Source organism: Maniola jurtina, chromosome 12 (assembly GCF_905333055.1).
Source record: "Maniola jurtina chromosome 12, ilManJurt1.1, whole genome shotgun sequence".
Lineage (NCBI taxonomy): Eukaryota > Metazoa > Arthropoda > Insecta > Lepidoptera > Nymphalidae > Maniola > Maniola jurtina.
In genome coordinates this window covers 591,385-614,713 of record NC_060040.1, presented here as the reverse complement: position 1 = coordinate 614,713, position 23,329 = coordinate 591,385, and the positions used below count along the sequence as shown (strand labels likewise).

The 23,329-nt window shown below is 39.4% G+C and overlaps 1 protein-coding gene across 1 annotated transcript; it reads right to left on the bottom strand.

The window, feature by feature from the left end:
* Positions 1-1,069: 1,069 nt before the first annotated feature.
* Positions 1,070-5,248, bottom strand: LOC123870067 (juvenile hormone esterase-like). Its single transcript, XM_045913232.1, has 4 exons — positions 5,169-5,248; positions 3,985-4,162; positions 1,846-3,188; positions 1,070-1,271 (listed from the first exon to the last, which is right to left on the bottom strand). Exons 2-4 carry the CDS (start codon positions 4,156-4,158, stop codon positions 1,100-1,102), a joined length of 1,689 nt encoding a protein of 562 aa, XP_045769188.1. The 5' UTR covers positions 4,159-4,162; positions 5,169-5,248; the 3' UTR covers positions 1,070-1,099.
* Positions 5,249-23,329: the final 18,081 nt, after the last annotated feature.

Here is a 23,329-nt window from a genome sequence, read left to right as displayed (position 1 = left end):
CGAGTCGACTCAAAGGAATATTTGATGAGAAGGCTCGATCACGTCTTCTTATGAATACCTATTGCCAGAATTTAATATTTATCCCGACGCCTGCGTCAACATGTCGTTACTCTTACGTGTTTCTCTCGTTTATTGCGTAAACGTGGATACATACTTTACAGTTTACATCACCAGAGCTGGTTTTGATATTATGTAGCTTTAGCGTTCCGGTACGATGCCGTGTAGAAACCAAAGGGGTACTGGTTTAGTAACAACTGCCATACCCCTTCCAGGTTAGCCCACTTCCACCTTAGACTGCATCATCATATATCAGGTGAGATTGCAGTCAATGGCTAACTTGTATCTGAATAAAAGTAAAAAATCTCATCTTTAAGGATTACACACAACAATACGAACAAACAACAACACAACAAGCAATAACAAACAAACACACGCAAAAACAAACAACAACACACAACAAACGACAAAGGAGTGAATTGAGGAATTTAAATTCTTCAAGTCACTCCTTTGTTTGTCGATCTCTCTATAATTGTGATCTTGCGCTGCCTGAATCCAGCGGCTTCCTATATAACACTCGTTTGCTGTCGTCTGTTCATCTAGTGGAGGGTCTTCCGACGCTGCGCTTTCCGATGCGAGGTCACCATTGGGACCCCTGGGTGTTTGGGACCCCAACGTCTATCGGTTTTCGAAATATGTGCCCTACCATTGCCGCTTCAGCTTCGCAACCTCGGTCAGCTATATCGGCTACTCTGGTTCTCCTACGGACCTCCTCACTTCTGATTTGACCACGTAGAGAAATTCCAGGTAGTTCTAGCTGGGTTCAGAGTAACCAAGAGACCTACGGCAACAGTGGACGTCTATCGGTTAATAATGATGATGTATAAATGGGAGGTCCAGGGTTCGATTTTTAGCTGGATCAGATTGAGAATTTATCAGTTCAGGGTCTGGTCTGGCTGTCGTGTTTAACCGTTCGATGCTGCACGGAATATGTTTTTAATAAACTAGCTTCCATGTCAGCGTGCATCTTCACCAATCAAGTCCCAATATGAAAATGAAAAAATTACGATTAAAAGTAAGATTTTATTTACAAATTCCATTTTTATGGCACTAGTTTAGGCAAATGTTCTTTGAAGTTGTCCTCCCAAAACTCCACATCTTCCTGTTCAGGAAACGTCCCTGGTACCAAGTCCTCGCCAATGACCAAATAATCCTGGTTTTCTATTGTATAAGGAAGCCACTTGGTACCCAAACTGTCATCTGGAGTAGGATTACTGGAAGAAACAAAAAAGCAAGTAAATTTTAATTGTCATCGAGTTCCAACCTATGTTCACAGACTTCTAGCTCACTGACAAGATTTGTTTCGAACAGACAAACAAACAAATAGACCGACAAGAAAGCGAGTTAATAAAAAACTTGTTAAAGTAGATAACTGACTTTTCGAAAATTTTACCCCACTGTAATTTATTGAAAAAGTAGCATATTATTGTAAATTGTACATTTGAAAAGAGCAACCGCCGAGTTTCTTGCTGGTTCTTCTCGGTAGGAACAGCATTCCGAACCAGTGGTAGATTATTTTGACGATTCAAAAGCACTTGTAAAAGTTTAATTGAATAAAAAAATTTGAATTTGAATTTGAATTTGAGTAACTAGTTTATTTCAGGATAAGAAACGACAAACTAACCAACAACAGACCGCGTTCCAGCACTTTGAGCAAGGTCTATTTGTAATAAAAATAGGACATATTTTTAATGCTAAATATAGAAGACCTGGAAAAAATATAGATCGTGAACAAAACAAACTTTAGTTATTTATTATTGATTAAAAAAAAACTGTACTTTTGCTCACCCGTATTTAGCAAAGTTGGTCCATAGCGTAGTTACTTGGTTAATCATTTTAAACGTGTTCGAATTCATATCGATTTCCGGACCGAATGCAGGTAGTAGCGGGAAGAGGTACCGAAGGTCACCACCGTGTGCCACTACTGGTCTATGTGCAAACAACGAGTCTATGGCCGTCTGACGAGCAAACTGATTCAGTTCTGACTTGCACGTGAACTTGTACAAGTAATTATTTGACTCTTGAGTCGTTTTGGCGACAATTTTTTGTAGGGCCATTATTCCGTACACGAAAACTTCCATATTGAAATATTTCATCATTTCATCCACCGTCTCCTTTGATGCAGTTTTGTCTCCTAAATAGAATTCTCTGAACCTTTCACCGATTTCCATTTGAGTAACTAAAGTTGTATTAGTTGTATAGGGTTCAGGAACGAAGAATTCTTTGAAGTTATTGGCTTGTTCGAAAACTTCTTCAGCGTCGCGGTCGGCGCGTAAAAAATACAGCGTCCCTTCATCTTCTGTGTAACCATTCATTACCTGTACGCCTTCGTGAATGCCGTTACGTAGAACATCATACGGATGCCCGGAGAAGAATCTTTCATTTTCACCAAATCGTCTTTCCGAAACGATACCGAAGTGTACATTTACACACGCTTTTGCTGATTGGACATAAGTAACTTTGATCTTTGTAGAAACTAAAGATTCTACAGGTTGGGCAAGAAGACAGTCGTAAATTTCTTTGTCATCTTTGGAACTACACCCTAATTTTCTTGCAAGAACCAATGCTCTGTCTCGTGCTCTGAACGTTATTGGCCACCAACACGTTAGAGCACCGCTTTGTGCTATAGCTCTTTTGAATAAACCCTTGCTCATCGGTGAAACAAGATGAAATGAAACGCTAGCACCTCCAGCACTTTCCCCAAAAATTGTAATGTTATCAGGGTCTCCGCCAAATTTTTGTATGTTTTCTTTAACCCATCTCAGAGCAGCCACCTGGTCCTTCATACCAGCGTTTCCAGGAATATCTTCGGTGTCGAGGGAGAGGAAAGCTAAGACCTCGAGTCTATAGTTCAAGGTGACTAGGATAACTTCTTTTCTCATGAAGTATTCAGGACTTTGCTCGTCATCATTCCCACTGCCACTGTGGAACCCTCCTCCATGAATCCAAACCATGACAGGTAACAGGAACTTTATTGGGACAATGTTGGGCGCATAAACGTTGAGATACAAGCAGTCCTCACTTCCTATTGGGGTTTGAGTTTCCTTGGCGTATAGTTGTGGTTGATAACATTTTGGAGCGTGCTCTTTGGCGTTGCGAACTCCTGCCCATGGCGATTTGGGGATAGGCGCCTGAAACAAATTATTATCGAAATGATATTTACTTAATTTTCTTATGATTTGAAAATTACTGAAAATGTTACAATAAAACTTCCTTGCCTAGCCTAATCTGATTATTACTGTACCTACAAGTATAATGTCATGGCCGCGTGGAATGGTGCCACAAACACTGACTAGGTATAATACAAGAATTTTCGCTCTGAACAGCCAGGCAGATTATCCAATTTGCGCAAATAAAAAATTACAATTAGGTATTTTTATTTGTATTTACCCACTCATTACTCCTTACGCAGAAATTCTTCTTGCATTCTTGTCGAGCATATTGTACGGCAGAATATTTTCGACAAGAATTCACATTATTTAGTACCTATCTTTGTTTGAATTTGAACATATGAAATAGATATTTTTGTAATATATTAAGTCAAGCCAATTTTCATCAAAAATAGCTGTCTGGAATTGTGGGACTCATATAGGCAAAATACTCGCTGCACAGCCAGTGAGTTGCCACGCTCAGCATCTTCTAGAATCCAGGCAACTTTACATTAATAGTTTTTATTGTATTTTATTTTATTTAGATAAAAGTTAATCCTTGTCTGCCATCTTACTTGGTGGTAAGTGATGATGCAGTCTAAGAAGAAAGCTGACTAACCTGGATGACAGTTTTTTATTAAACTCATACCCATTTGGTTTCTACATGATATCGTACCGGAACACTAAATCGCTTGGCCGCACGAGTTTACCGGTAGGGTGGTAAATAGCCACGGCCGAAGCCTCCTATCAGACAAGTTTCTAAGCAAGAATACATTACCTTAAACCGTAGATCTCCGACCGGTGGTTCCGCATATGGGATGCCCTTGAAGCTGTAATAGGGACTCCCGTAACGATTCCACACCACATCTCCCTCCAAGACTCCCTCTTTGACTATCACTTGAATTGGGATCAGTTTAGACACCAGGAAGAACGTCCAGTCGAAGATATTCATCGTCCTTAACAATCTAACAAATAAATAATGAATATTATGTAATTTAAAAAAAGCGGAGATTGCCTAGTGGTTAGAACGTCCGGCTCCTAATCGGAAGTCGGGGGTTCGATCCCGGGCACGCACCTCTAACTTTTCAGTTATGTGCGTTTTAAGCAATTAAATATCACTTGCTTTAACGGTCAAGGAAAACATCGCGAGGAAACCTGCATGCCTGAGAGTTCTCCATGTACTTAAAGGCGTTAAAGCTGTGTGAAGTCTGCCAATCCGCATTGGCCTAGCGTGGCAGACTATGGCCTAAAACCCTTCTCACTCTGAGAAGAGACCCGTGCTCAGTAGTGGGCCGGCAATGGGTTCATTATGATGATGATGACAATGATTAATTTGAGAATGGTGTAGGTCACAGTCCACCACGTCTGGCGAAGTGCATATTGGCAGAATTCACACACCTTTGAGAACATTATGGAGAACTCTAAGGCATGCAGGTCTTCTCACGATGTTTTCCTTCGCCGTTAAATCGTCCTTCCCATTCTAAGAGAACACCCATGCTCAGTAGTGGGCCGGCGATGAGTTGATCATGATGATGAATATGATGATGTTTGATACTAAGAAGTCAACCTAAAATCTAGGAACTGAAATACGTAGACATTACCAAGTAGATAAGTAAGTACGTGCGCTTTCTTTGTTTCTGGGAATTTAATTCTTTGTATTTTGGGAAAATAAAACCAGGTTAATTAATGTAGACAAGCATAATCTGAAGGCAAATATATAAAGTTTTATATGAAACCAATATGAAAAAATTGTCACATAACCATAATTTTTGTTAATAACCATTTAATTTTAAGTCTTAAAAAAATTACGCCGATGATTGTTGTCAGCCCTAGCTCAGATTTCGGTCTATTTGGGCTGCAAACACCAGTCTCATTTTTTACCGAGTGCTTTGGTCTGCATAGTTTGATGTGAAATGTTCACTTTTCATTAAGTCTCTAATTAAATAAATAAATAAAACTTACTAAAACTTATTATCACTAATACAAACACGCAAGTGATTGCACTTCCTTTAGTCCTGATAAGTTCATTATCAGGACTATCATCACTATCATTTGTATCTCTTGTATTATCAGCAGCATCGATATTAACGGAATTACAGTAGATAAACCGTAATCTTCGTCTCAAAGACTAACAAGTTACAACCCGTGTTTTGTCTGCTTTCTGAAAGATATTTTTATTTTCCACACAGGTTTCCTTCACCTTTAAAGTAAGCGATATTTGATTGCTTAAAACGTATAGGTAGGATTAAAAAGTTAAAGTTAAAAGTTAGAGGTGTGTGCAAGAGATCGAACCCCCGATCTTCGATTCATCTGGTTTTAACGGAATCATACATCAATTGTACGTTTCTTGAGCGAGAAAATGTGTCGGCGGCGAGACGGCGCGGTATACGTTTGTATGGAGCGTGTGACGGAGAGCGTCACCCGCTCCATACAAACGTAGTTTGGTATTACGTTTTTTAATTAGGTATATTTAAACCCAGAACCAATCAAACTCGATGTCATTTTTACATAGATATAAGTGCCTGGAACGTACCAACAAAATATTGACTTTGATTGGTTAATAATAATTCATTACGAACAACATTATAAAATTAGTGGTACGAAATTAGTTTCACAGAAATTAATTTCATTATATCTCTATGTACTATATTATAGGTAGGTACAGCTCGGGCTCGCGGGCGCGTTAAGGGTCAAAAGCCTCCCTCAGAGTTGAGAGCCTCTAGATAGCTAGCTGCTCGTGAACATTTTAGACCGTCTCCATTCTCCACTGATAGCCTCTTATCGAGGATTATATAATGGGCTGTAGAAAATACCTACTTATTTCATTGTTTAAATATTTATTCGTCGTTGTCGACCCACAAACGTTCATTACTGGACGTAGCTCTTTAATTTGTGGACTTCCACACGCCTCGGTGGCGCTAGTGAGTCGTAACATGGTCAACATATCTAAGGCGCGCTTCTCAAGTAGACTTTTTATTATTTTCGTGAGACTAGTTAACAGGGCTCTCTCCGTCACTCGCATCATACAATCGTAGTTCCAATTTCATTTGAATATCAAGCAACCAAAGTCCATGAAATTTTGCAGACATAATATTCTATAATGACGGAGAGACCCCTCTTAAGCCTGCGATTTCGTCCTTGTGGACTACTTGAATTTCAAACCTCTATTTTATGCCTTTATAGGGGTAGAATTTTCAGAAATCCTTTCTTAGCGGATGTTTACGTCATAATAGCTATCTGCATGCCAAACTCTATTTTTTTTTCTAGTCTGGGTCTGGTAGGAAGCTTCGGCTGTGGCTAGTTACCATCCTACCGGCAAAACCGTGCTGCCAATCGATTTAGCGCTACTATGCCGTGTAGAGGTCAAAGGGGTATGGGTTTAATAAAAACTGTCATACCTCTTCCAAGTTGGCCTACTTGCATCTTAGACATCACTTACCAGCAGGTGGGATTGCAGTCAAGGGCTAACTTGTTCTGAATAAAAAATTAGTCCTGTATTTACTAATTACTGTACTTACTACTGTACTGTACTACTGTATTGTATGTGGAATAATCACATGAAAATTACGGTAACTAATATAGTTTTCAGGCTGACGGACGGTCACGTATAAAATAATAAAGCTTTATATTATCATCAGAGTAATATTTCGCGCGTCCCTCGTAACTGCCGCCAACGCCATTACCTCGCTAACTGCCATTACGAGACCTAACTTCACAACTACCCTACCTAACTTTGTATAGCTATCCGTAAAGTTAGTGGCAAAAAATTTAAATACATTTTTTATAGATTTCTTTAAAGTGAACTTTTTACTTTATTTTTATAAAAGAATATTGGCCATGTTTTATCATGACTAATATTCCCCTTTTCCCCTCCAACTAAGCGAAAAGATTGTACTAGGAGTAGCTGTAGGTACGTCAATATGGTGCAACGGTTGGGTTTGAACCACCGACCTTTCGGATTTCAGTCCGCTTCTTTACACGATGAGCCATTGAGGCTTTTTTAGACACTCCCTGTATCTCCCAAACTACCTACTCATATATATACTGATGAAATCGTTTGCTATGCATGAATTTTACCCCCATAATTATCGTAAAACTGTGATATATGATAATACATAATAATAGTACAGCTACCACAGGTAGTAGGTACGGTTAATTATGTTTAAAAGTTGAAACAAGCGTGGGGGCTGTTATCAAAAACGCTTGAGACCCCTAACGCATATTAAATAAGCGTGAGTTTAGCCACCCTAATAAGTATATCTAAGTATACCAGCTAGGTTTAAGTATATCAGCAAAATTAAAAATGAGTTTAAAAGTATAGTAGGAACAACATCATGCGAAATTGGGTCTGGCTTGCTTCTTTGCTTCATATGCTGTTTTTTTGTTTTTGTGGAATATTATGGACTCTCGCAGTTACTTGCTTCTATCACGCTACCTTGTTAAAATTATTAAAATTGAGCGGCAGTATTTAAAACTAGGTTAGGTTTTCATTAATTAAATATTATGAAGCAAGACTCCACACGAGCGAAAAAATATCAGATAAAATTAATCATCAATATTATGGAAGTTGTAATAAACGTGGATTGTTTTATTAACTTTGTTCTTTGGGTGAGCAAAGTTTAATAATTTCATCTTCCGCACGAATACATTTAACCTACTTACTGCTTCGGGCTTTTATTATACAGGCGAAGAAACTTTGTAATTAAGCTTACTATGGATGCACTAGATTCTACTAGAACATTGAGTTCTTAGTTTCAGTCGTTATTAAATCCTATATATATTATGTCATGTTATCTTTGGTGTTACGGACACAGACTGAACTACAGACAGGACTTGGCAAACCCTTGCCAACTCAACTCTTCCCTGACGGTTTTTTAGAGTCTACTGACTAGCGCTCAGCTAGGGTTACCACCTGCCACTTCTTGATTACGGGTAACTAACATCAAAAATACGGGGTTTAGATTTTTTTACGAGAGACAGTGGTTTACATAGCTTTTAAAAGTTTGTCTTTTTGTGAAATTAATGTATAAAACTTTGCATGTTAAAATTATATTTAACTTGTGATTCTGCTTTCATAGTATCAATATTGAGTAGGTTTCGGTTGAAATAAAAAAATTAAATGAAAAAATGCGGGAGCTTTATTTATCCCGTAGGTATTTTATTTTCGCAATTACGGGTTTCTGTATTATCGTACCCTGAAATACGAGGTGACCCGTAAAATACGGGGCATTTGGCAATCGTACGTACTGTAGCATTGGCTAGACATTGCATTGGTCTCTTGCGAACACAGAACACGTATTTTGTGAAAAATAGGGGTGTAACACAATGGTGTAACAATATCCTCTAAAACCTGGAATCTAGGCGTTGAAGTCCAAATAGTCCGTAACAACATTTAAGACGTGGGAGAGCATCGCAAAAGACTGAAAAATCCCCCCGCGCCCCCCGCGCCCGCTGTCCGCCACGGATGTCGTAAAGTTGACGTTATTTTATGACTCTCTTTCCTTTACTTAGCTGGAGAAATTATAGAGATGGCCATATTTAATCCTAATTTGGAATATCGATATTTTTTTAAAACTATATTTTGTACACTCTATTGTTTCTTTCTCTTACTCTGTTATTTTTTGTACACTCATTTGTCCATCGGGGCAATGAAAAACTTATAGTACCTACCTAGATATTATGAGTTTGTTAGTGACTGGCCGAAGCCGAAGCCGATTAATCAGCTATCGCCACAATCTTTGTCCGAAACCAAATGTTTAATAACCCTAAGAAATTAATTTTAAGATTGACGAAAAGTAAATAAAATTTAAAGGTTTTTATGTTAGCTGACAGTTCAATTCAGGCGCTTGCTGGAAACCTTTCTTCAGCCCATTTTGATTGAAGCCGAAGTTATGAACAAAGGTAGGTTTTTGGCTGAAAGTGGCCGAAACCGAAGACTAAGACACTAGAATTTATAGATAGGTACCTACTGGTGTATGACTGCACTGTGGGTTTTAATAACGGTAAAAAAATATAATTATATCGATAAGACAAAAAGTAACATCTCTAGTCCGTCAGAGCGTCTGTACTCTGTACCTACTAATAACAGCGGAATTTCTTTCTCGGTCGCCATTTAATTTCAACTTGGACCGTTTAATAAATAATATTATCTCACTCCATTTTATAACATCGCGGCGACTCTGAAAATATAAATGAAGCATTAGCTTAAAATGTACTTTGCCCGTCCTTCTTTTCATCATCATCTCGACCCGTTGCCGACCCACTACTGAGCACGGGTTCCCTATCAGAAGGAGAAGGGTGTTGGCCACAGTCCACCACGCTGGCCAAGTACGGATAAGCGGACTTGATAATGTTTTACCCACACTCAAAAATTTCTAAATATTTTTGGATTGTGGCCTAATGGTCAAGTCATCGGGCGCGATTTTCAGAAGATGCAGATTCGAATCCTGCCGGTCTATCAATTTTTGATATGTATTTAAAAATTACTTGACAACATTATGGACAAACTCTCAGGCATGAAGGTTTCCTTACGATGTTTTTTTCATCCGCACTGTTAAAGCAAGAAAGTTAGAGAGGCCTCACTAATATGGAGGCACGTTACACCACACTGGTATCCTAGTGTGATAGTGCCCTTAGATTGATTGGTAATAATGAAGCCTGCACCGGCTAATAAGGCGGCTATTTGATTACCATTCCCCGGCTATTACCGGCTACAGAGTTTATACTGATGAACCCTGCGAGGTGTGGCGAGCGCGGTAATTGATGCAGGCACGCTATGTGTGTCTCTCAAGCTGGTTTATTGTTAGCTATTCTGGGTTAAAATATGAAAAACCGAATTTCTTAATTTTCAATTACTACGCGAAGCTGTACATTTTATAGGTTGGTCGACAAACTCATTTACTTGTAAAGGCTATTTAGCTGTGATAATATTCCTTTACGATCGAAGTCAAAAGGAAACGAAGGAAAACTGTCACAGCCAAGTAGGACCAGTTATTATTAATCCTAATAATTTATTGTTGATAACAATAATAATTATGACACCGTACATACATCCTAAAAGTCGACCTTAACTTATAAAATGTACTGAGTTATTTATATAAATTTCATTGAAAATTATTTGAATTAAATGTTTTTAATTTGTGTATTGTGACGAGCAACTACGGAAAACGGTGTTTCCGTTATCTACGTATACTTACGAGTATGACTGGTTTTTTAAAAGTATCTCGCTAAGATGCTACTACAGTTTTAAGAACATCGTAAAATTACGGTGTTACATTGAAGATAGATACCTACAGCAAAACCCAAGCTGCGCGGTCGTGCCTGCTCGTTGTTCGCTGCAGTCCTCTGAATAGCAAGTGACAACGACCTTTGTTTCAACTCCGCGCTGCGGAATCCGCGCCGCCAATGAATACTCCGCCTCACAATGCCATACGAAGATACATAGCTTCTAAGAAATGTAGATAATAATTCCCACAAGTTTCCCCATTTTCTGTCTCTTTCTCTGCATCGTGTTTCTCATTATTGAAGATCATAACCCCATTCCATTATTCATAATGTAATGGTAGGAATTTCCTTGGAATAATAGAATTCCAAGACCCTTCAGCATACGACTCGAAGAGATTCTTACTCCAGCTTATGCCATACCTACCACTAGTGCTAGTTTCATCTGTGGCACAGGCTGTGAAATTGTGCAGTGCACACGGGCGTAGAGTCTAAGAGTAATGGCGTCGCTCTCATTAAATTAAATATTTTTAAATTAACGACAATCTTGTGTTTTTTATTTTTGTAAGCCCTTCTTTCCCAAAAAAATACTATTTACTCATCTACGGGTCCACGGGGAACGTACCGCAAGCGAAGTAAGCGGACTATTGCTTCCCAACATCATTTATGATTGCACCATTTGTTCCCGAATTTTCGATCACTGATGAAAATATAATTGTAAGTACCTATTGAATTTTGCCTAGCCGCCTACTAGAGGGTGCCAGGATATTGATTGCACCCGGACGCTACCCTGTACCCAGAATTAATTCATTGTATAAGCGCCAGAGTATCTTTGATTTCGTATATCAATAGAGACTTTACTTGGATTTGCAAGTCAAATGCACCGCGCTGGTGCACGAGCCAATTGGTGTCGAATGGGACGTCGGAATTTTATAAATTTATTGGTGTTCACTTGCAGCCCCGCGCGGGCTCCATCGAACCAACTGTGGGTCTCCACGGCGATCGCAATGTCTTTGTTTTATTATATCTATGAATTGTGTTTATATTCGGTTCTTTTGCGTTTTAGCTACTGATTTTAACATTACATTACAATCGTTTTGTTTGTTTTGCGATTAGTACCCGAATATATAGAGTATAAGAACCAGAGGGCCGCACGCAGTAAAAATATGACAGCTGGCATCAAATGTCTTTCCCAGGACATCCAAATCCAATCAAAGGAATGAAGAATTCAAACCACACATCCAAAAACCCACAACACGCACCAGCCTGCCAGGCAAAACGTCAACGTTTGTTTTCGCCAGCCAGCTCCGGTTGGATTAAAAAAAATACGGGAGCTTTATTTTCCCCGTATTTTATTTTTGAGGTTACGGGTTTCTCGGGTATCATAGCCTGAAAACGGGGTAGCCCGTACGGGGCTTAAGGCAGTTCTAGCTCTATCGCTAATTGGGAAGGAGAGTATAGAGAAGAAACTCGGCAGCACAGTAAAATATAGAGCAATCTGCACCGATAGTTCGTGTCCCGCTTCAGCGTCACCTGCACAAAGGAATATTAAGGCGTTGCTCAAAAGCATTATAAATAATTTGTTTGAGGGTGTGCACTGTTGAGTCGCAGGCTAGCTATCATACAGTTGGATTAAGATATTGAATATTCAACTTTTTTATATTTTTCAATGTCTTTCCAAACTTGAAAATTTAATATTGACACGTGAGTCGTGATTATAGTACGCGACAGGTCGAGATGGCAATCGGGGTGGTCACGCCCCGCATGCCCATACAGCCCCCGATAGCATGGATGACGTGCGGGTGTGCGAAGCATCCCCCTGTCTCATACCCCGATTGCCATTTCGACCTGACGCGTAGTAGGTATGCTGTACAATGTACATACAATATGTTGCTGTATATATAATCGAAATGTTATGGAACATAATATTATAAACAGCTCCCGGTTTTTAATACCTTTGCATTTATTATACCTTTTTTTATTTCACCAAAGAAAGAGTAAGTGGGTACATAATTATTATCATTTTGTTGTAGTCAATAATTGAGCAATCTCTGAAAAATTAAACGATCAGTTCAAACATTTCAACCCCTGTAGACCAGAAAAAAAATCATGTTAATCATGTTACCAATGGGTCAAGCGCAACAAATAACATAAAACTGCACCTTTTATTCCGCTACTGTATGATAGCTAAACGTGGACGCAGTGGTGCATCGGGCCAAGGCCGCCGCGTCCCGGCCGGCCCCGGCGCGCCCGGTCAATACCCCCCCCGCCGCCCTCCCCTGCACCTGCACCGCCGCTCCTGCACACCGCACACCTGCCCATAGGGTTGACACTTGCCATAGCTACCTGAATGTTAAAGCTTACCAGATCATGTCCGCGACTTCGTCCGCGTGGAATGTGGTTTAACTTTTTTTATATTCTCGTATGAATTCTTTGAGTTTTCGGGATAAAAAGTAGGAATGCAGGATGCAAGTTACCTCTGTATAAACGATTCTGATTATGATTACCAACTAGCTGATGCCCGCGACTTTTTCCGCGTGAATTTAATTTTATAAAAGTCTTGTGGGAACTCTTTAATTTTTCGTGATAAAAGTTAATATTATGTCACTCTCCAGGTCTTTAACTATACCCACGCAAAAATCTCGTCGATTCGCAGCTCGGTTGCGACGTGTTTGAAGGACAAACCAACAAATGAATTTACTTTTGCATTTAGGTATAATATTAGTATGAAGTAGAGACCATCCGTTGTACTGTCACTTGGTAGCGCCACCACTAATGTATTATTGTCGTAGTATTAGTGTCGCGTAGATACAGAAAAGAGCACGTTTTGTTTTTTTAACCCCTGACCCAAAAAGAGGGGTGTTATAAGTTTGACGTGTGTATCTGTCTGTGGCATCGTAGCTCCTAAACTAATGAACCGATTTTTTTTTTTGTTTGAAAGGTGGCTTGATCGAGAGTGTTCTTAGCTATAATCCAAGAAAATCGGTTCAGCCGCTTGAAAGTTATCAGCTCTTTTCTAGTTACTGTAACCTTCACTTGTCGGGGGTGTTATAAATTTTTAATTTACACTTGTTAATAATAAAGCAACGGGCAAGTGGGTGAAAAATACTTAGTTTGAGTTGCCAACCCTGCACTGGCTGCAGAGAACTAGTCACTACGGGCTAAGTGAATGGACGCTTAAGGCTTTGTTCTTAGAGAGCGCTTCAAGTTGCAACGTTTTTCTCTTCTCGTGTACCGTGTGCGCGTCACAAACGGTTCTTGAGGACGACTGCACACTGCACATGCAAATGTGGAGATACAGTTGTTCTAAATCCATCCATACTAATATTATAAATGCGAAAGTGTGTCTATCTGTCTGTCTGTCTATCTATCTGTCTGTCTGTCTGTCTGCTACCTTTTCACGGCCCGACAGTGTAAACGATTCTGACGAAATTTGGTACAGGGTCAGCTTATATCCCGGGGATGGACATAGGCTACTTTTTATCCCGGAAAATCAGAGTTCCCGCGGGATTCCTAAAGACCCATCCGCTTAACCGATCAGTACCGAGGTAGCTTACGTCCCTGTAATTGACAATGGCAACTTTTTATCCCGGAAAATCAAACAGTTCCCACGGGATATTTAAGAAAATTTAATTCACGAGGACGAAGTCGCGGGCATCCTCTAGTTACTTTATATGACAGCGCTCGAGAGATGTTTGTTGGGTTGTTAGCATTTTTTTAATCTATGAGAATTTTCCTGTAGAATGGAGAAAAGATTTCCTAAACCATAAGTTTGAAAGTAGCGGTAGAAAAGATGAGGGGTAAATTAATATAAGCTGGCATAGTATGGGCATATGATGCGGAGGGAAGAAAGTCATATCACTAGAAGAATATTAAATATGCATGTGGAAGGAAAAAAGAGGAGAGGAAGACTAAAGAAAAAGGATGGATGGATTTCGTGAAAGAGGATACTTATGCGTATAAAAAAGGTGGATGATACGTTGACGATAACAGAAGGGAGTGGAAGAAGACATGTTGTGCCTATCTCTTCTGCAATGCATGTCTTCTGCCACTCACTTCCTACATTCGTCAATGCATTATCTAGCCTTATTACCCCACTTTCATAGAATCACATGTCCCGATTGCCATCTCAACCTGTCGTGTACTATAGGTATTGCAGCGACGCGGACCTCGTCCTGCGATCAATAAATATTACATGCGCTCTCTGAAACTCTGCTCTCACCGCATGCTTACTCATAAAATGCAGCAGCTTACAATAATTATTATTTTCATAACTAACTGACGCCCGCGTGGATATACCTAGCTTTTTAGAATTCCCGTGGGAATTCTTTGATTTTCCGGAATCAAAAGTTGCATGCCATAGTTATCTGTGTAAAAATCAGTTAGTCAAAAAAATTAAAAACACGACTACTTTTTCACGCTTTCACATTTGAAAATGGCGCCATACAGCCTTCATATATTTTTTTTTCAAAAAAATTATAGCCCGTCTCACTTGGGGTAATGTAAGGATTCTAACGATACCTATACCATACATCCAAATATGTTCAGACATTTAGAAGTTATGGTTGAATAAAGAAACTCACATACCTACATACTCGTACATACATACATGAACCCGAAAACGTTACGTGGTTACCCTACACCTCTTTTATGGGCAGTCGTGTAAAAATATCGTAAGTATGGGTAAAACATCAATGTTGATCAAATAAGGGACGTGTGGCCTAGTTGTGACAACCCATATCAATCGATTGTGATTGTTAAGCAACGTTGACCCAAGTCGGTAACTGGATGGGTGACCAACTTCAGAGATCTGAATTTGTAATTTTCGCTTCCTCTGTGCTTCGGAGAGCACGTTAAACTGTCGGACTAGGTTATTATCACTAATATTTGATAATAACTGCTAACCTAAGAGTCGAAATTTCGTTCTCAGCCGCGATGTAGTGGAAGGATCTGGGAACCCACCTTATTTATTATCCCAAGAGAAATCCTATACCATTATAGGATTAATGGAAAGCGGTCATGACCCTCAGTAATGAGGAATACGACAATAGAGAGAGAGACAACATCAATATTCACAGAGGCGGTCTTACCCATTGCGAGGCTCCGGGCAGCAGGTCTTGCGAGGCCCTAGTTTGTCCTTCGTGAAAAGTATGTGATGCGAAAGTAGGTCTGGTTGTTTAGTTTAGGTATTTTTCATGTTTAAAGAGAAATGCTAAAGTTATACAAATAAATAGAGTTTTAAAATATTTTACATTGAAAGATTTCAAGAGAAGAAATTAACAAATACAGAGATAATAAATTTTAAAATTGATATAAGCGGCTTTTCCTCCGACTAAAATCTTTAATTAAAGCACAATAATCTAACGAATGATAAGACCAAAGGGTAAAGATCCACGTAGATTTCCTTATACCTGCTTTCTTTTGATAGCTCGTTTCCTTTTTGAACTACCTGACTCAATTTTTCTACCGGCATCACGATCACGCGAACTCATTTCGTAAATCTTACTTTGAAAATTAAAACATATTTTAATTTTTTTTTAAATGATGTGACCACAAATTCGCGGTTTTCAGATTTATTCCTGTACTTGTGCTAGCACCTGCCAAATTTCATGATTCTATGTCAAAGGGAAATAGCCTATAGGTTTCTCGACAGACACGACGGACAGATAGACAGACAACGAAGTGATCCTATAAGGGTTCCGTTTTCCCTTTTGAGGTACGGAACCCTAAAAATTAGGGATTCTTCGAGATACGGGATCAAACTTTTTATCGATTTTACTCCATAACTCCGTCAAATTTAAACCGATTTTTACATTTCTATTTTTACAAAGGTGTACTGTGAGGTTGGTACTTGATACCATGTAAGTTTGGTGAAGATCTGATGAACAGTTTCGGTAACAGAGGCTGGAACTCCTCAACGGATATCAGCAAAACGATCGCGATCAGTATAATAAGCTTAGTAGAAAGTAGACTCTTAGTCATAACTAGTTGACCCGCCCCGGCTTCGCACGGGGAGCCTACCTGTTCCATAATATAACACAAGTATACAACATTCATACCCATATTTTGTCTATGGAATAGATAGGCTCCCAGTGCGAAGCCGGGGCCGGTCAAATAGGGTTCAGTAAAATTGAAAGATCTGGTACCGAGCGCAATTTTTTTGTTTAATACAGATAAATAAGAGAAATATAAACGAGCTCAGCCGTAACAAAATTTTATGTTTCAAAGCACCTCATTCTACTTTTCTCAAGGTTTTTTATCCCGGAAAAACAAAGAGTTCCCAGGGGGATTTTCAAAAACTTAAATCCATGTGGTTTAAGTTCGGGTATCAACTTATACAATACAAGCGCGAGCGAAGCGAGCGCGAAATTTTTGATATATTTACGAAAAAAACCATATTAATATTAGCCAAAGTCCTTTTCAGGGCCCATTTTCTTAGCTAAAATTTGGTATTATTCAGAGATAGCTTGCGCACATCTGTGCGCAAGATGCGTTATCCCCAAAAAATCAGAGTTCCCACGGCGTTTTTAAAACCCGAATCGATGGGAACGAAGTTTCGAGGTTCAATTAATACAACATAAAAGCGCGAGCGAAGCGAGCGCAAAATTTTCGATATATTTACATAAGAGATTGGTAAATTCGAGCCTTCAAGTCCAAAATGTTGAATTCCAAAAATGCAAATGTTGAATTCTTATAATGTTGAATTTGTTGTGTGAATGTGTTGTGTGAATGTTGAAGTATTTGATTTATCGTGCAAAATGTCAGAAAAAATACCCGAGTACGGAACCCTCGGTGCGCGCGTCCGACTTGCACTTGCCCGGTTTTTTTTAACCGACTTCCAAAAAAGGAGGAGGTTCTCAATTCGTCGGAATTTTTTTTTTTGTTTTTATGTATGTTCCCTGATTACTCAAAGACCCCTGGACCAATTTGGAAATTTTTTTTTTGTTTGAAAGGGTATACTGTGTAGGTGGTCTCATATAAATTTGGTGAAGATTTGATGAATATCTTTGGAGATGGAGAACAGAACTCCTCAATGGATAGGAGCAAATTGCTCGCGATCAGTGTAATAGCTTAGTAAACATTAGGGTTTTAACTGGGCATAGCATATTATAGTACAGGGGGGCCACTAAAAACTGTGAAATAAAAAAATTTCAAAAGAAAAATAAAACCGACTTCAAAAACCACAAACACTAAAAAGTAAAAAATTACTTTTGTTTAGCTACACGTGTAATGTACCTAGGTATGAAGTCGGGCGAGCTTTTTCTTGTATTTCTAATTTTGTTTTAATATGCTCGCTCGACTTCATACCTAGGTACATTACACGTGTAGCTAAACAAAAGTTATTTTTTACTTTTAAGTGTTTGTGGTTTTTGAAGTCGGTTTTATTTTTTTTTTGAATTTTTTTTTGTGAATTACGTTTAAGCATATGCGAATCCAACATTTTGGGATCTAACATTTATTAGCAACTCCGAAATTCAATATTTTGCAAATTCAACATTTTAGGAATTCGACATTTTGAGCCTGTAGGCATTCGAGAACTACCTAGTCTATTTTACACTTTCTTTGTCTGGGAGTTTGAACCCCCAAAACCTTACCAGTAGGTAACAATTTTGTAACTCATACTACAAGCAAAATAATTCTAAGGTGACAGGAACTGACGAACGAAATAAAACACGGGGATTCCCCGAGCGATGAATTTTTTTTTTCTCTCTCGTCTGGCTTTTACAATGATTAGCCAATGTCAAGTTTGTTGTTATTTGTAACAAGTTAGCTAAACTATACAAGTATGGACCCCGTCTGTGCCGCCGCGCGCCGACATACGCACGGCACCCCCTTAGAGCGCTTTTCAGTCAGTTTTCACAACACGCGCGCCAGCAAACGCCACCACAGACGAAGTCCATCGAGCGATGAATTAGTTAACTAACTTTATTTTAATTTACCGTTATGTTTTAATCTTAATAAGTAATTAAAGATCAGAATCTAAAGTTTTAAATAAAAAATATAGTTAAAAAATGTATATTTTTTATATTTTGCTTGGGTTGTCGCGCGAGGCCCCTGTAAGAGCGAGGCCCCGGGCGATTGCCCCGTTCGCCACCCCCTAAGACCGCCACTGAATATTCACCTTCAAAATAATGCAGACACCTAGGTGATACCGATCAATGAAGCTGGCAAAGTGCATGAATCGACGCATATGCGACATGCGTGCCTCGACGGATGAATGACGCACTCGGTCAATGTCGGGTCGCGCCTCCTGCAGCCTCCCTGCGCCTCCCTGCACCTCCCTGAGCCTCCCTACACCTCTCCAGGCCCTCCCGGCGCCCGTCAAATTGGTTTACCGCCCTTTCAATTTGCCACCTGCAAATTGGTATGATCGACGTTTTAAATACGGAAATTTTTGAATAAATACATTATTTTTTGATGAACATTTTTCATTGAATTCTTTTTGTGTTTACACAATTTTATTTAATGTTACGTGATTAAAGTTGCGGTGGGAGCCTAGTGGGAAATCAGCCTTCTATTGGAGGGTTGCGGGTTGGTCGCGGGCACGCACCTCTTACTTTTTTGGAGCTATTATGTGTGTTTAAGCAATTAAATAGGTATCACTTGCTTTGACGGTGAAGGAAAATATCCTGAGGAAACCCGCATGCCTGAGCCGTAATGTTCTCAAATGTGTATACGTGTCAGACGGCCTTCCTGGTCTTATTATTGGGAGGTCCCGGGTTCGATTCCCGACAGGGGTTTGTAATTTTATAATTCCTACTAGTCTGGTTTGGTGGGAGGCTGCGGCCGTTTCTAGTTACCAACCTACCGGTAAAGCCGTGCCGCCAAGCGATTTAGCGTTCCGGTACGATGCCGTGTAGAAACCAAATGAATATGGGTTTAGTGAAAATTTCCATACCCCTTCTAGGTTAGCCCGCTTCCATATTAGACTGCATCATCACCTACCACCAGGTGAGTTGCAGTCAAGGGCTAACTCATTCTGATTAAAATAAAAAGTCTGCTAATCTGCACTGGGCTAGAGTGGCAGACTAGGGTTAAAACTCTTCTCATTCTGAGACGTAGTGGGCCGGTTTTTTAATTCTTCTTCTTCTTCTGTAGTACTGGCGGCTGTGCAGGGTTCTTCCATACCCTGTGTCACATTGACCGTTACCGATCTATTATTATGATCGCCTTCGTCTCAACTCCCGGTCAGTACTCATTACCACCAGGAATAGCAGAATTTTCTTTATCTGATGTTTTATTCTTAACTAATTGATGCCCGCGACTTCATTCGCGTGGATTTAGTTTTAAAAATCCCGTAGGCACTTTTTGCTTTTCCGAGACAAAAAACAAAAAATAGCCTATGCCACTTTCCAGGTCTTTAACTATAACCATGCAAAAATCACGCTGATCGGTTGCTCCGTTGCGGCGTGATTGGAGGACAAACCAACAAACAAAGATTTACAACTTTTGCGTTTATAATAATATGGGCTTTGATTATCGTAATTTTTCTCAACGTTCAGAAACTTAACTAACTTTCATGACTAAATCCTTCCATTTATTTCAGCGATTAGGAAATGACAATGGACAGCCTTTCGCCCTACTCTGCATAACAAATGCGGCGGTATTGTCTGTAAGTCACAGTTGATCGCCACAATACGCTCGCAGCCTGTCATAAAGCCGAACTAACCCAGGAGACTGTATGAATATTATATTACCATGCCCCTAACTAAGCTTCTTGTGTGGCAGTTAGACGGAGAATTTATTAAATTCTATCAGTAATATCTACAACTAGCTGTTGCTCAAGACTTCATTCGTCATGGATATAGGTTTTTAAAATCCCGCAATAACTCTTTGATTTTCCGGGATAACAAGTAGATTCCACTGCCAAATTCGTCCAGTTATCTGTAATTGGCCAATGTGATGGACTGTGGCTTAAGTTCTTCTCGTTCAAGAAGGGACGCAGGCTAGTGGATGGCCTGACAATGACAACTGGTAATAGGTAGGGCATCCCACCAGATAAAATTCACTGTTAGGAAAGAATAAGACCAATGAAAAGATGGGTGTATTGAGTAAAAATATACTTACGTTTTTACGGCACTGGGCCAGCGTGGTAGACTACGACCGAAGCCCATCTCATTCTGATGTCCCGGCACATTAACGGTCAAACACGCTGTTCAACGGCGTTTCACGTTATACATAGATATAGTCACGATCAACGTACAACGGCATTCAAAATGCCGTTTGGCGTTAGGTGATTTTAATCCCGATTCAATTGGCATTAGACGTGGCCACTTTCAGTTTAATGCGTTGACTTTATCGTGATAATTATGGCGTTGTAATAAAACTTAAAGCTAGCCTTATCTAATTACTATACAAATCATGCCCGCGTGGAATGGTGCCAAGAATACTGGCTGCATTTCCGCGTTGGACAGCCAGGCTGATCCGTTGCGCAAAAAATGAGCCAGCCCTTCTGTATTTGGCGTTGTTGGGCATTGACGTAGCCGCAACATGAGAGGAGACCTGTGCTCAGTAGGAAGCTGGCAATAGGTTGCTAATGATGAAACTGTTAGGTAACTACTAAATCTAATGTGACAATGGAGAGCTACGCCTTCCAAGAAAGAAGCTACGACTTCGTAGCTTCTATTTACAGAAATATATGCGATGGAAATAAACATTGTTCTAGGTTACATTGTAGAAGTATTTTGTATAATGCAATGCGCACTCGGGTGGCATTGCACAATAATCTCATTACACACTGGAGGGGCACGTAAGAGTACCGCAGTCCGCACTCAGCTCGCACTTTGCCGCATTTATGCAGATCTCCTACCTCTCGCATCGACGACAACCCGTACAGGTATATTATAACAAGTGTAAATTAAAAATTTATAACACCCCCGACAAGTGAAGGTTACAGTAACTAGAAAAGAGCTGATAACTTTCAAACGGCTGAACCGATTATCTTGGATTATAGCTAAGAACACTCTCGATCAAGCCACCTTTCAAACAAAAAAAACTAAATTAAAATCGGTTCATTAGTTTAGGCGCTACGGTGCCACAGACAGATACACAGATACACAGATACACAGACACACAGATACACAGATACACACGTCAAACTTATAACACCCCTCTTTTTGGGTCGGGGGTTAAAAAGGCTGATTGCCTGTTTGACTGTCTGGTGTAGGCTGGTCTGTTTTTTATTTTTTTTAAGGTTCCGTACCTCAAAAGGAACCCTTAAAGGATCACTTTGTTGTCTGTCAAGTTCCCGTTGACTTAAAATCATTAAATTTGGCTGGTAGGTGGGTCTTATAGTACAAGTAAAGGAAAAAATCCGAAAACTGTGAATTATTTGTGGTTACATCATACAAAAAAAATCATGATTAGTATTTTCAATTTTCAAAGAAAGATGACTATTTACTAATTATTTAGCATGTCGGTCATACCAAAGGACAGATTTTTATTTATTTTTATGCATGTTTTTGATTTATCGTGCGAAATGCTGAAAAATATGACTGTAGTATGGAACCCTCGGTGCGCGAGTCTGACTCGCACTTGGCCGGTTTATTTAAGTACTGTACATACGACTTGTACAAACTTTTAAAAAATTAAAAGCGAAAAACTCTTGCCTAATACGTTTAGTTATCTAAGTAACTAGACTATTACGTAAAGAGTCTCCATCAGTAAATTGCAGAACGCTTAGCGTCACCAGACGTTGCGGAATCAACTCGAAGGTTTTATTCCCTTTGTGTGTTCCCCGCTGGTTTATTTGCTCCGGCTTCCGCTGGAAAATAAAGTTATGTAGTTTCAATTTGCGTCGATTGGACGGGGGGATCAATAAGTGTCCTATTTTTTTCTAGAACGTTTCTTTTAAATATATTCTTGCTTATCTAGAAGAGGTTTTTATTTTTTTATTCAGATACCTACAATGTTCAATTCAATGCAATTTTACTTATTTGCTGATATAAGTATAAATATTACATCTAAAGGATATAACACTTATAACAAGTTAGCCTTTGACTGCAATCTCATCTGGTAGTAAGTGATGATGCAGTCTAAGATGTCCGCGGGCTATGCTGAAAGGACACAGCTACACGCAAAAACTAATAACCACTCAAAAAATATAGATAGAATATACATAGATATAGATAGAAAAATTTATTGCGCACAAAACATGAAGTAACCAAGACAAAACGAAGAACCGAAAAACTAAAAACAATTGTATTGCAACGGCGGCCTTATTGCTCAGAGCAATTCCACCAAATACTTATATTTTCTTTGTGTCTCTGAAAGAAGCCACGAAATTCCATATCACATAATATTTCCATATTCAGAATATAATATTCATTTTTATTGTCCCCGCTAAAAGTTAAGCACACCATTGCCACTCGAGAATTTCTTTATTCCACGTCTTTGTGAGAAAAACTGAGAAAACTGAAGATTCGGTTATAAGTACCCACCTATAGCATTCAAACTTGGTAGGTACCTACTAATGGATTCTCTTTTCTTTGCTTTGCAAGGGAATGTACTACTTACTTGAGTTTTGAGGGTGGACAATTAAATATAACAAAAGAGGCTTGTTGCCGTTTGTTGAATATGAATATTGTTCGATGCCTCAAAATTGCTTGACATAACCAACCCATCGCTGTTCCTACTAGGTACTAGGTACCTACCGAACCCTGTAGCTCGATTCCGTAAAACCTGCATCAGTCATTACTACAATCACAATTGCTGTGTATGGCTCAATTTGTGCTATTCTAATTGCAACAATGCATTGTAGCCAATAATGAGCGAGCGTCAGTCAATCAGCGGTGATTGCGATCGTGATATTGTAGCTGTCATTCTACCGCAATTGAACTGCTAGTCTCATCCCAAAATGGTAAGGACTTAGGCCATATATACCACGCTGGCCCAGTGCGGAG

Bases quoted from the DNA above. Each gene is read 5' to 3' on its own strand.
- LOC123870067 (XM_045913232.1), bottom strand. From the start codon at position 4,158: ATGAATATCTTCGACTGGACGTTCTTCCTGGTGTCTAAACTGATCCCA. The intron at 3,189-3,984 runs GTAATGTATTCT...AATTTGTTTCAG, and splicing joins TCGGAGATCTACGGTTTAAG to GCGCCTATCCCCAAATCGCC. The intron at 1,272-1,845 runs GTGAGCAAAAGT...TGTTTCTTCCAG, and splicing joins ACCAACTTTGCTAAATACGG to TAATCCTACTCCAGATGACA.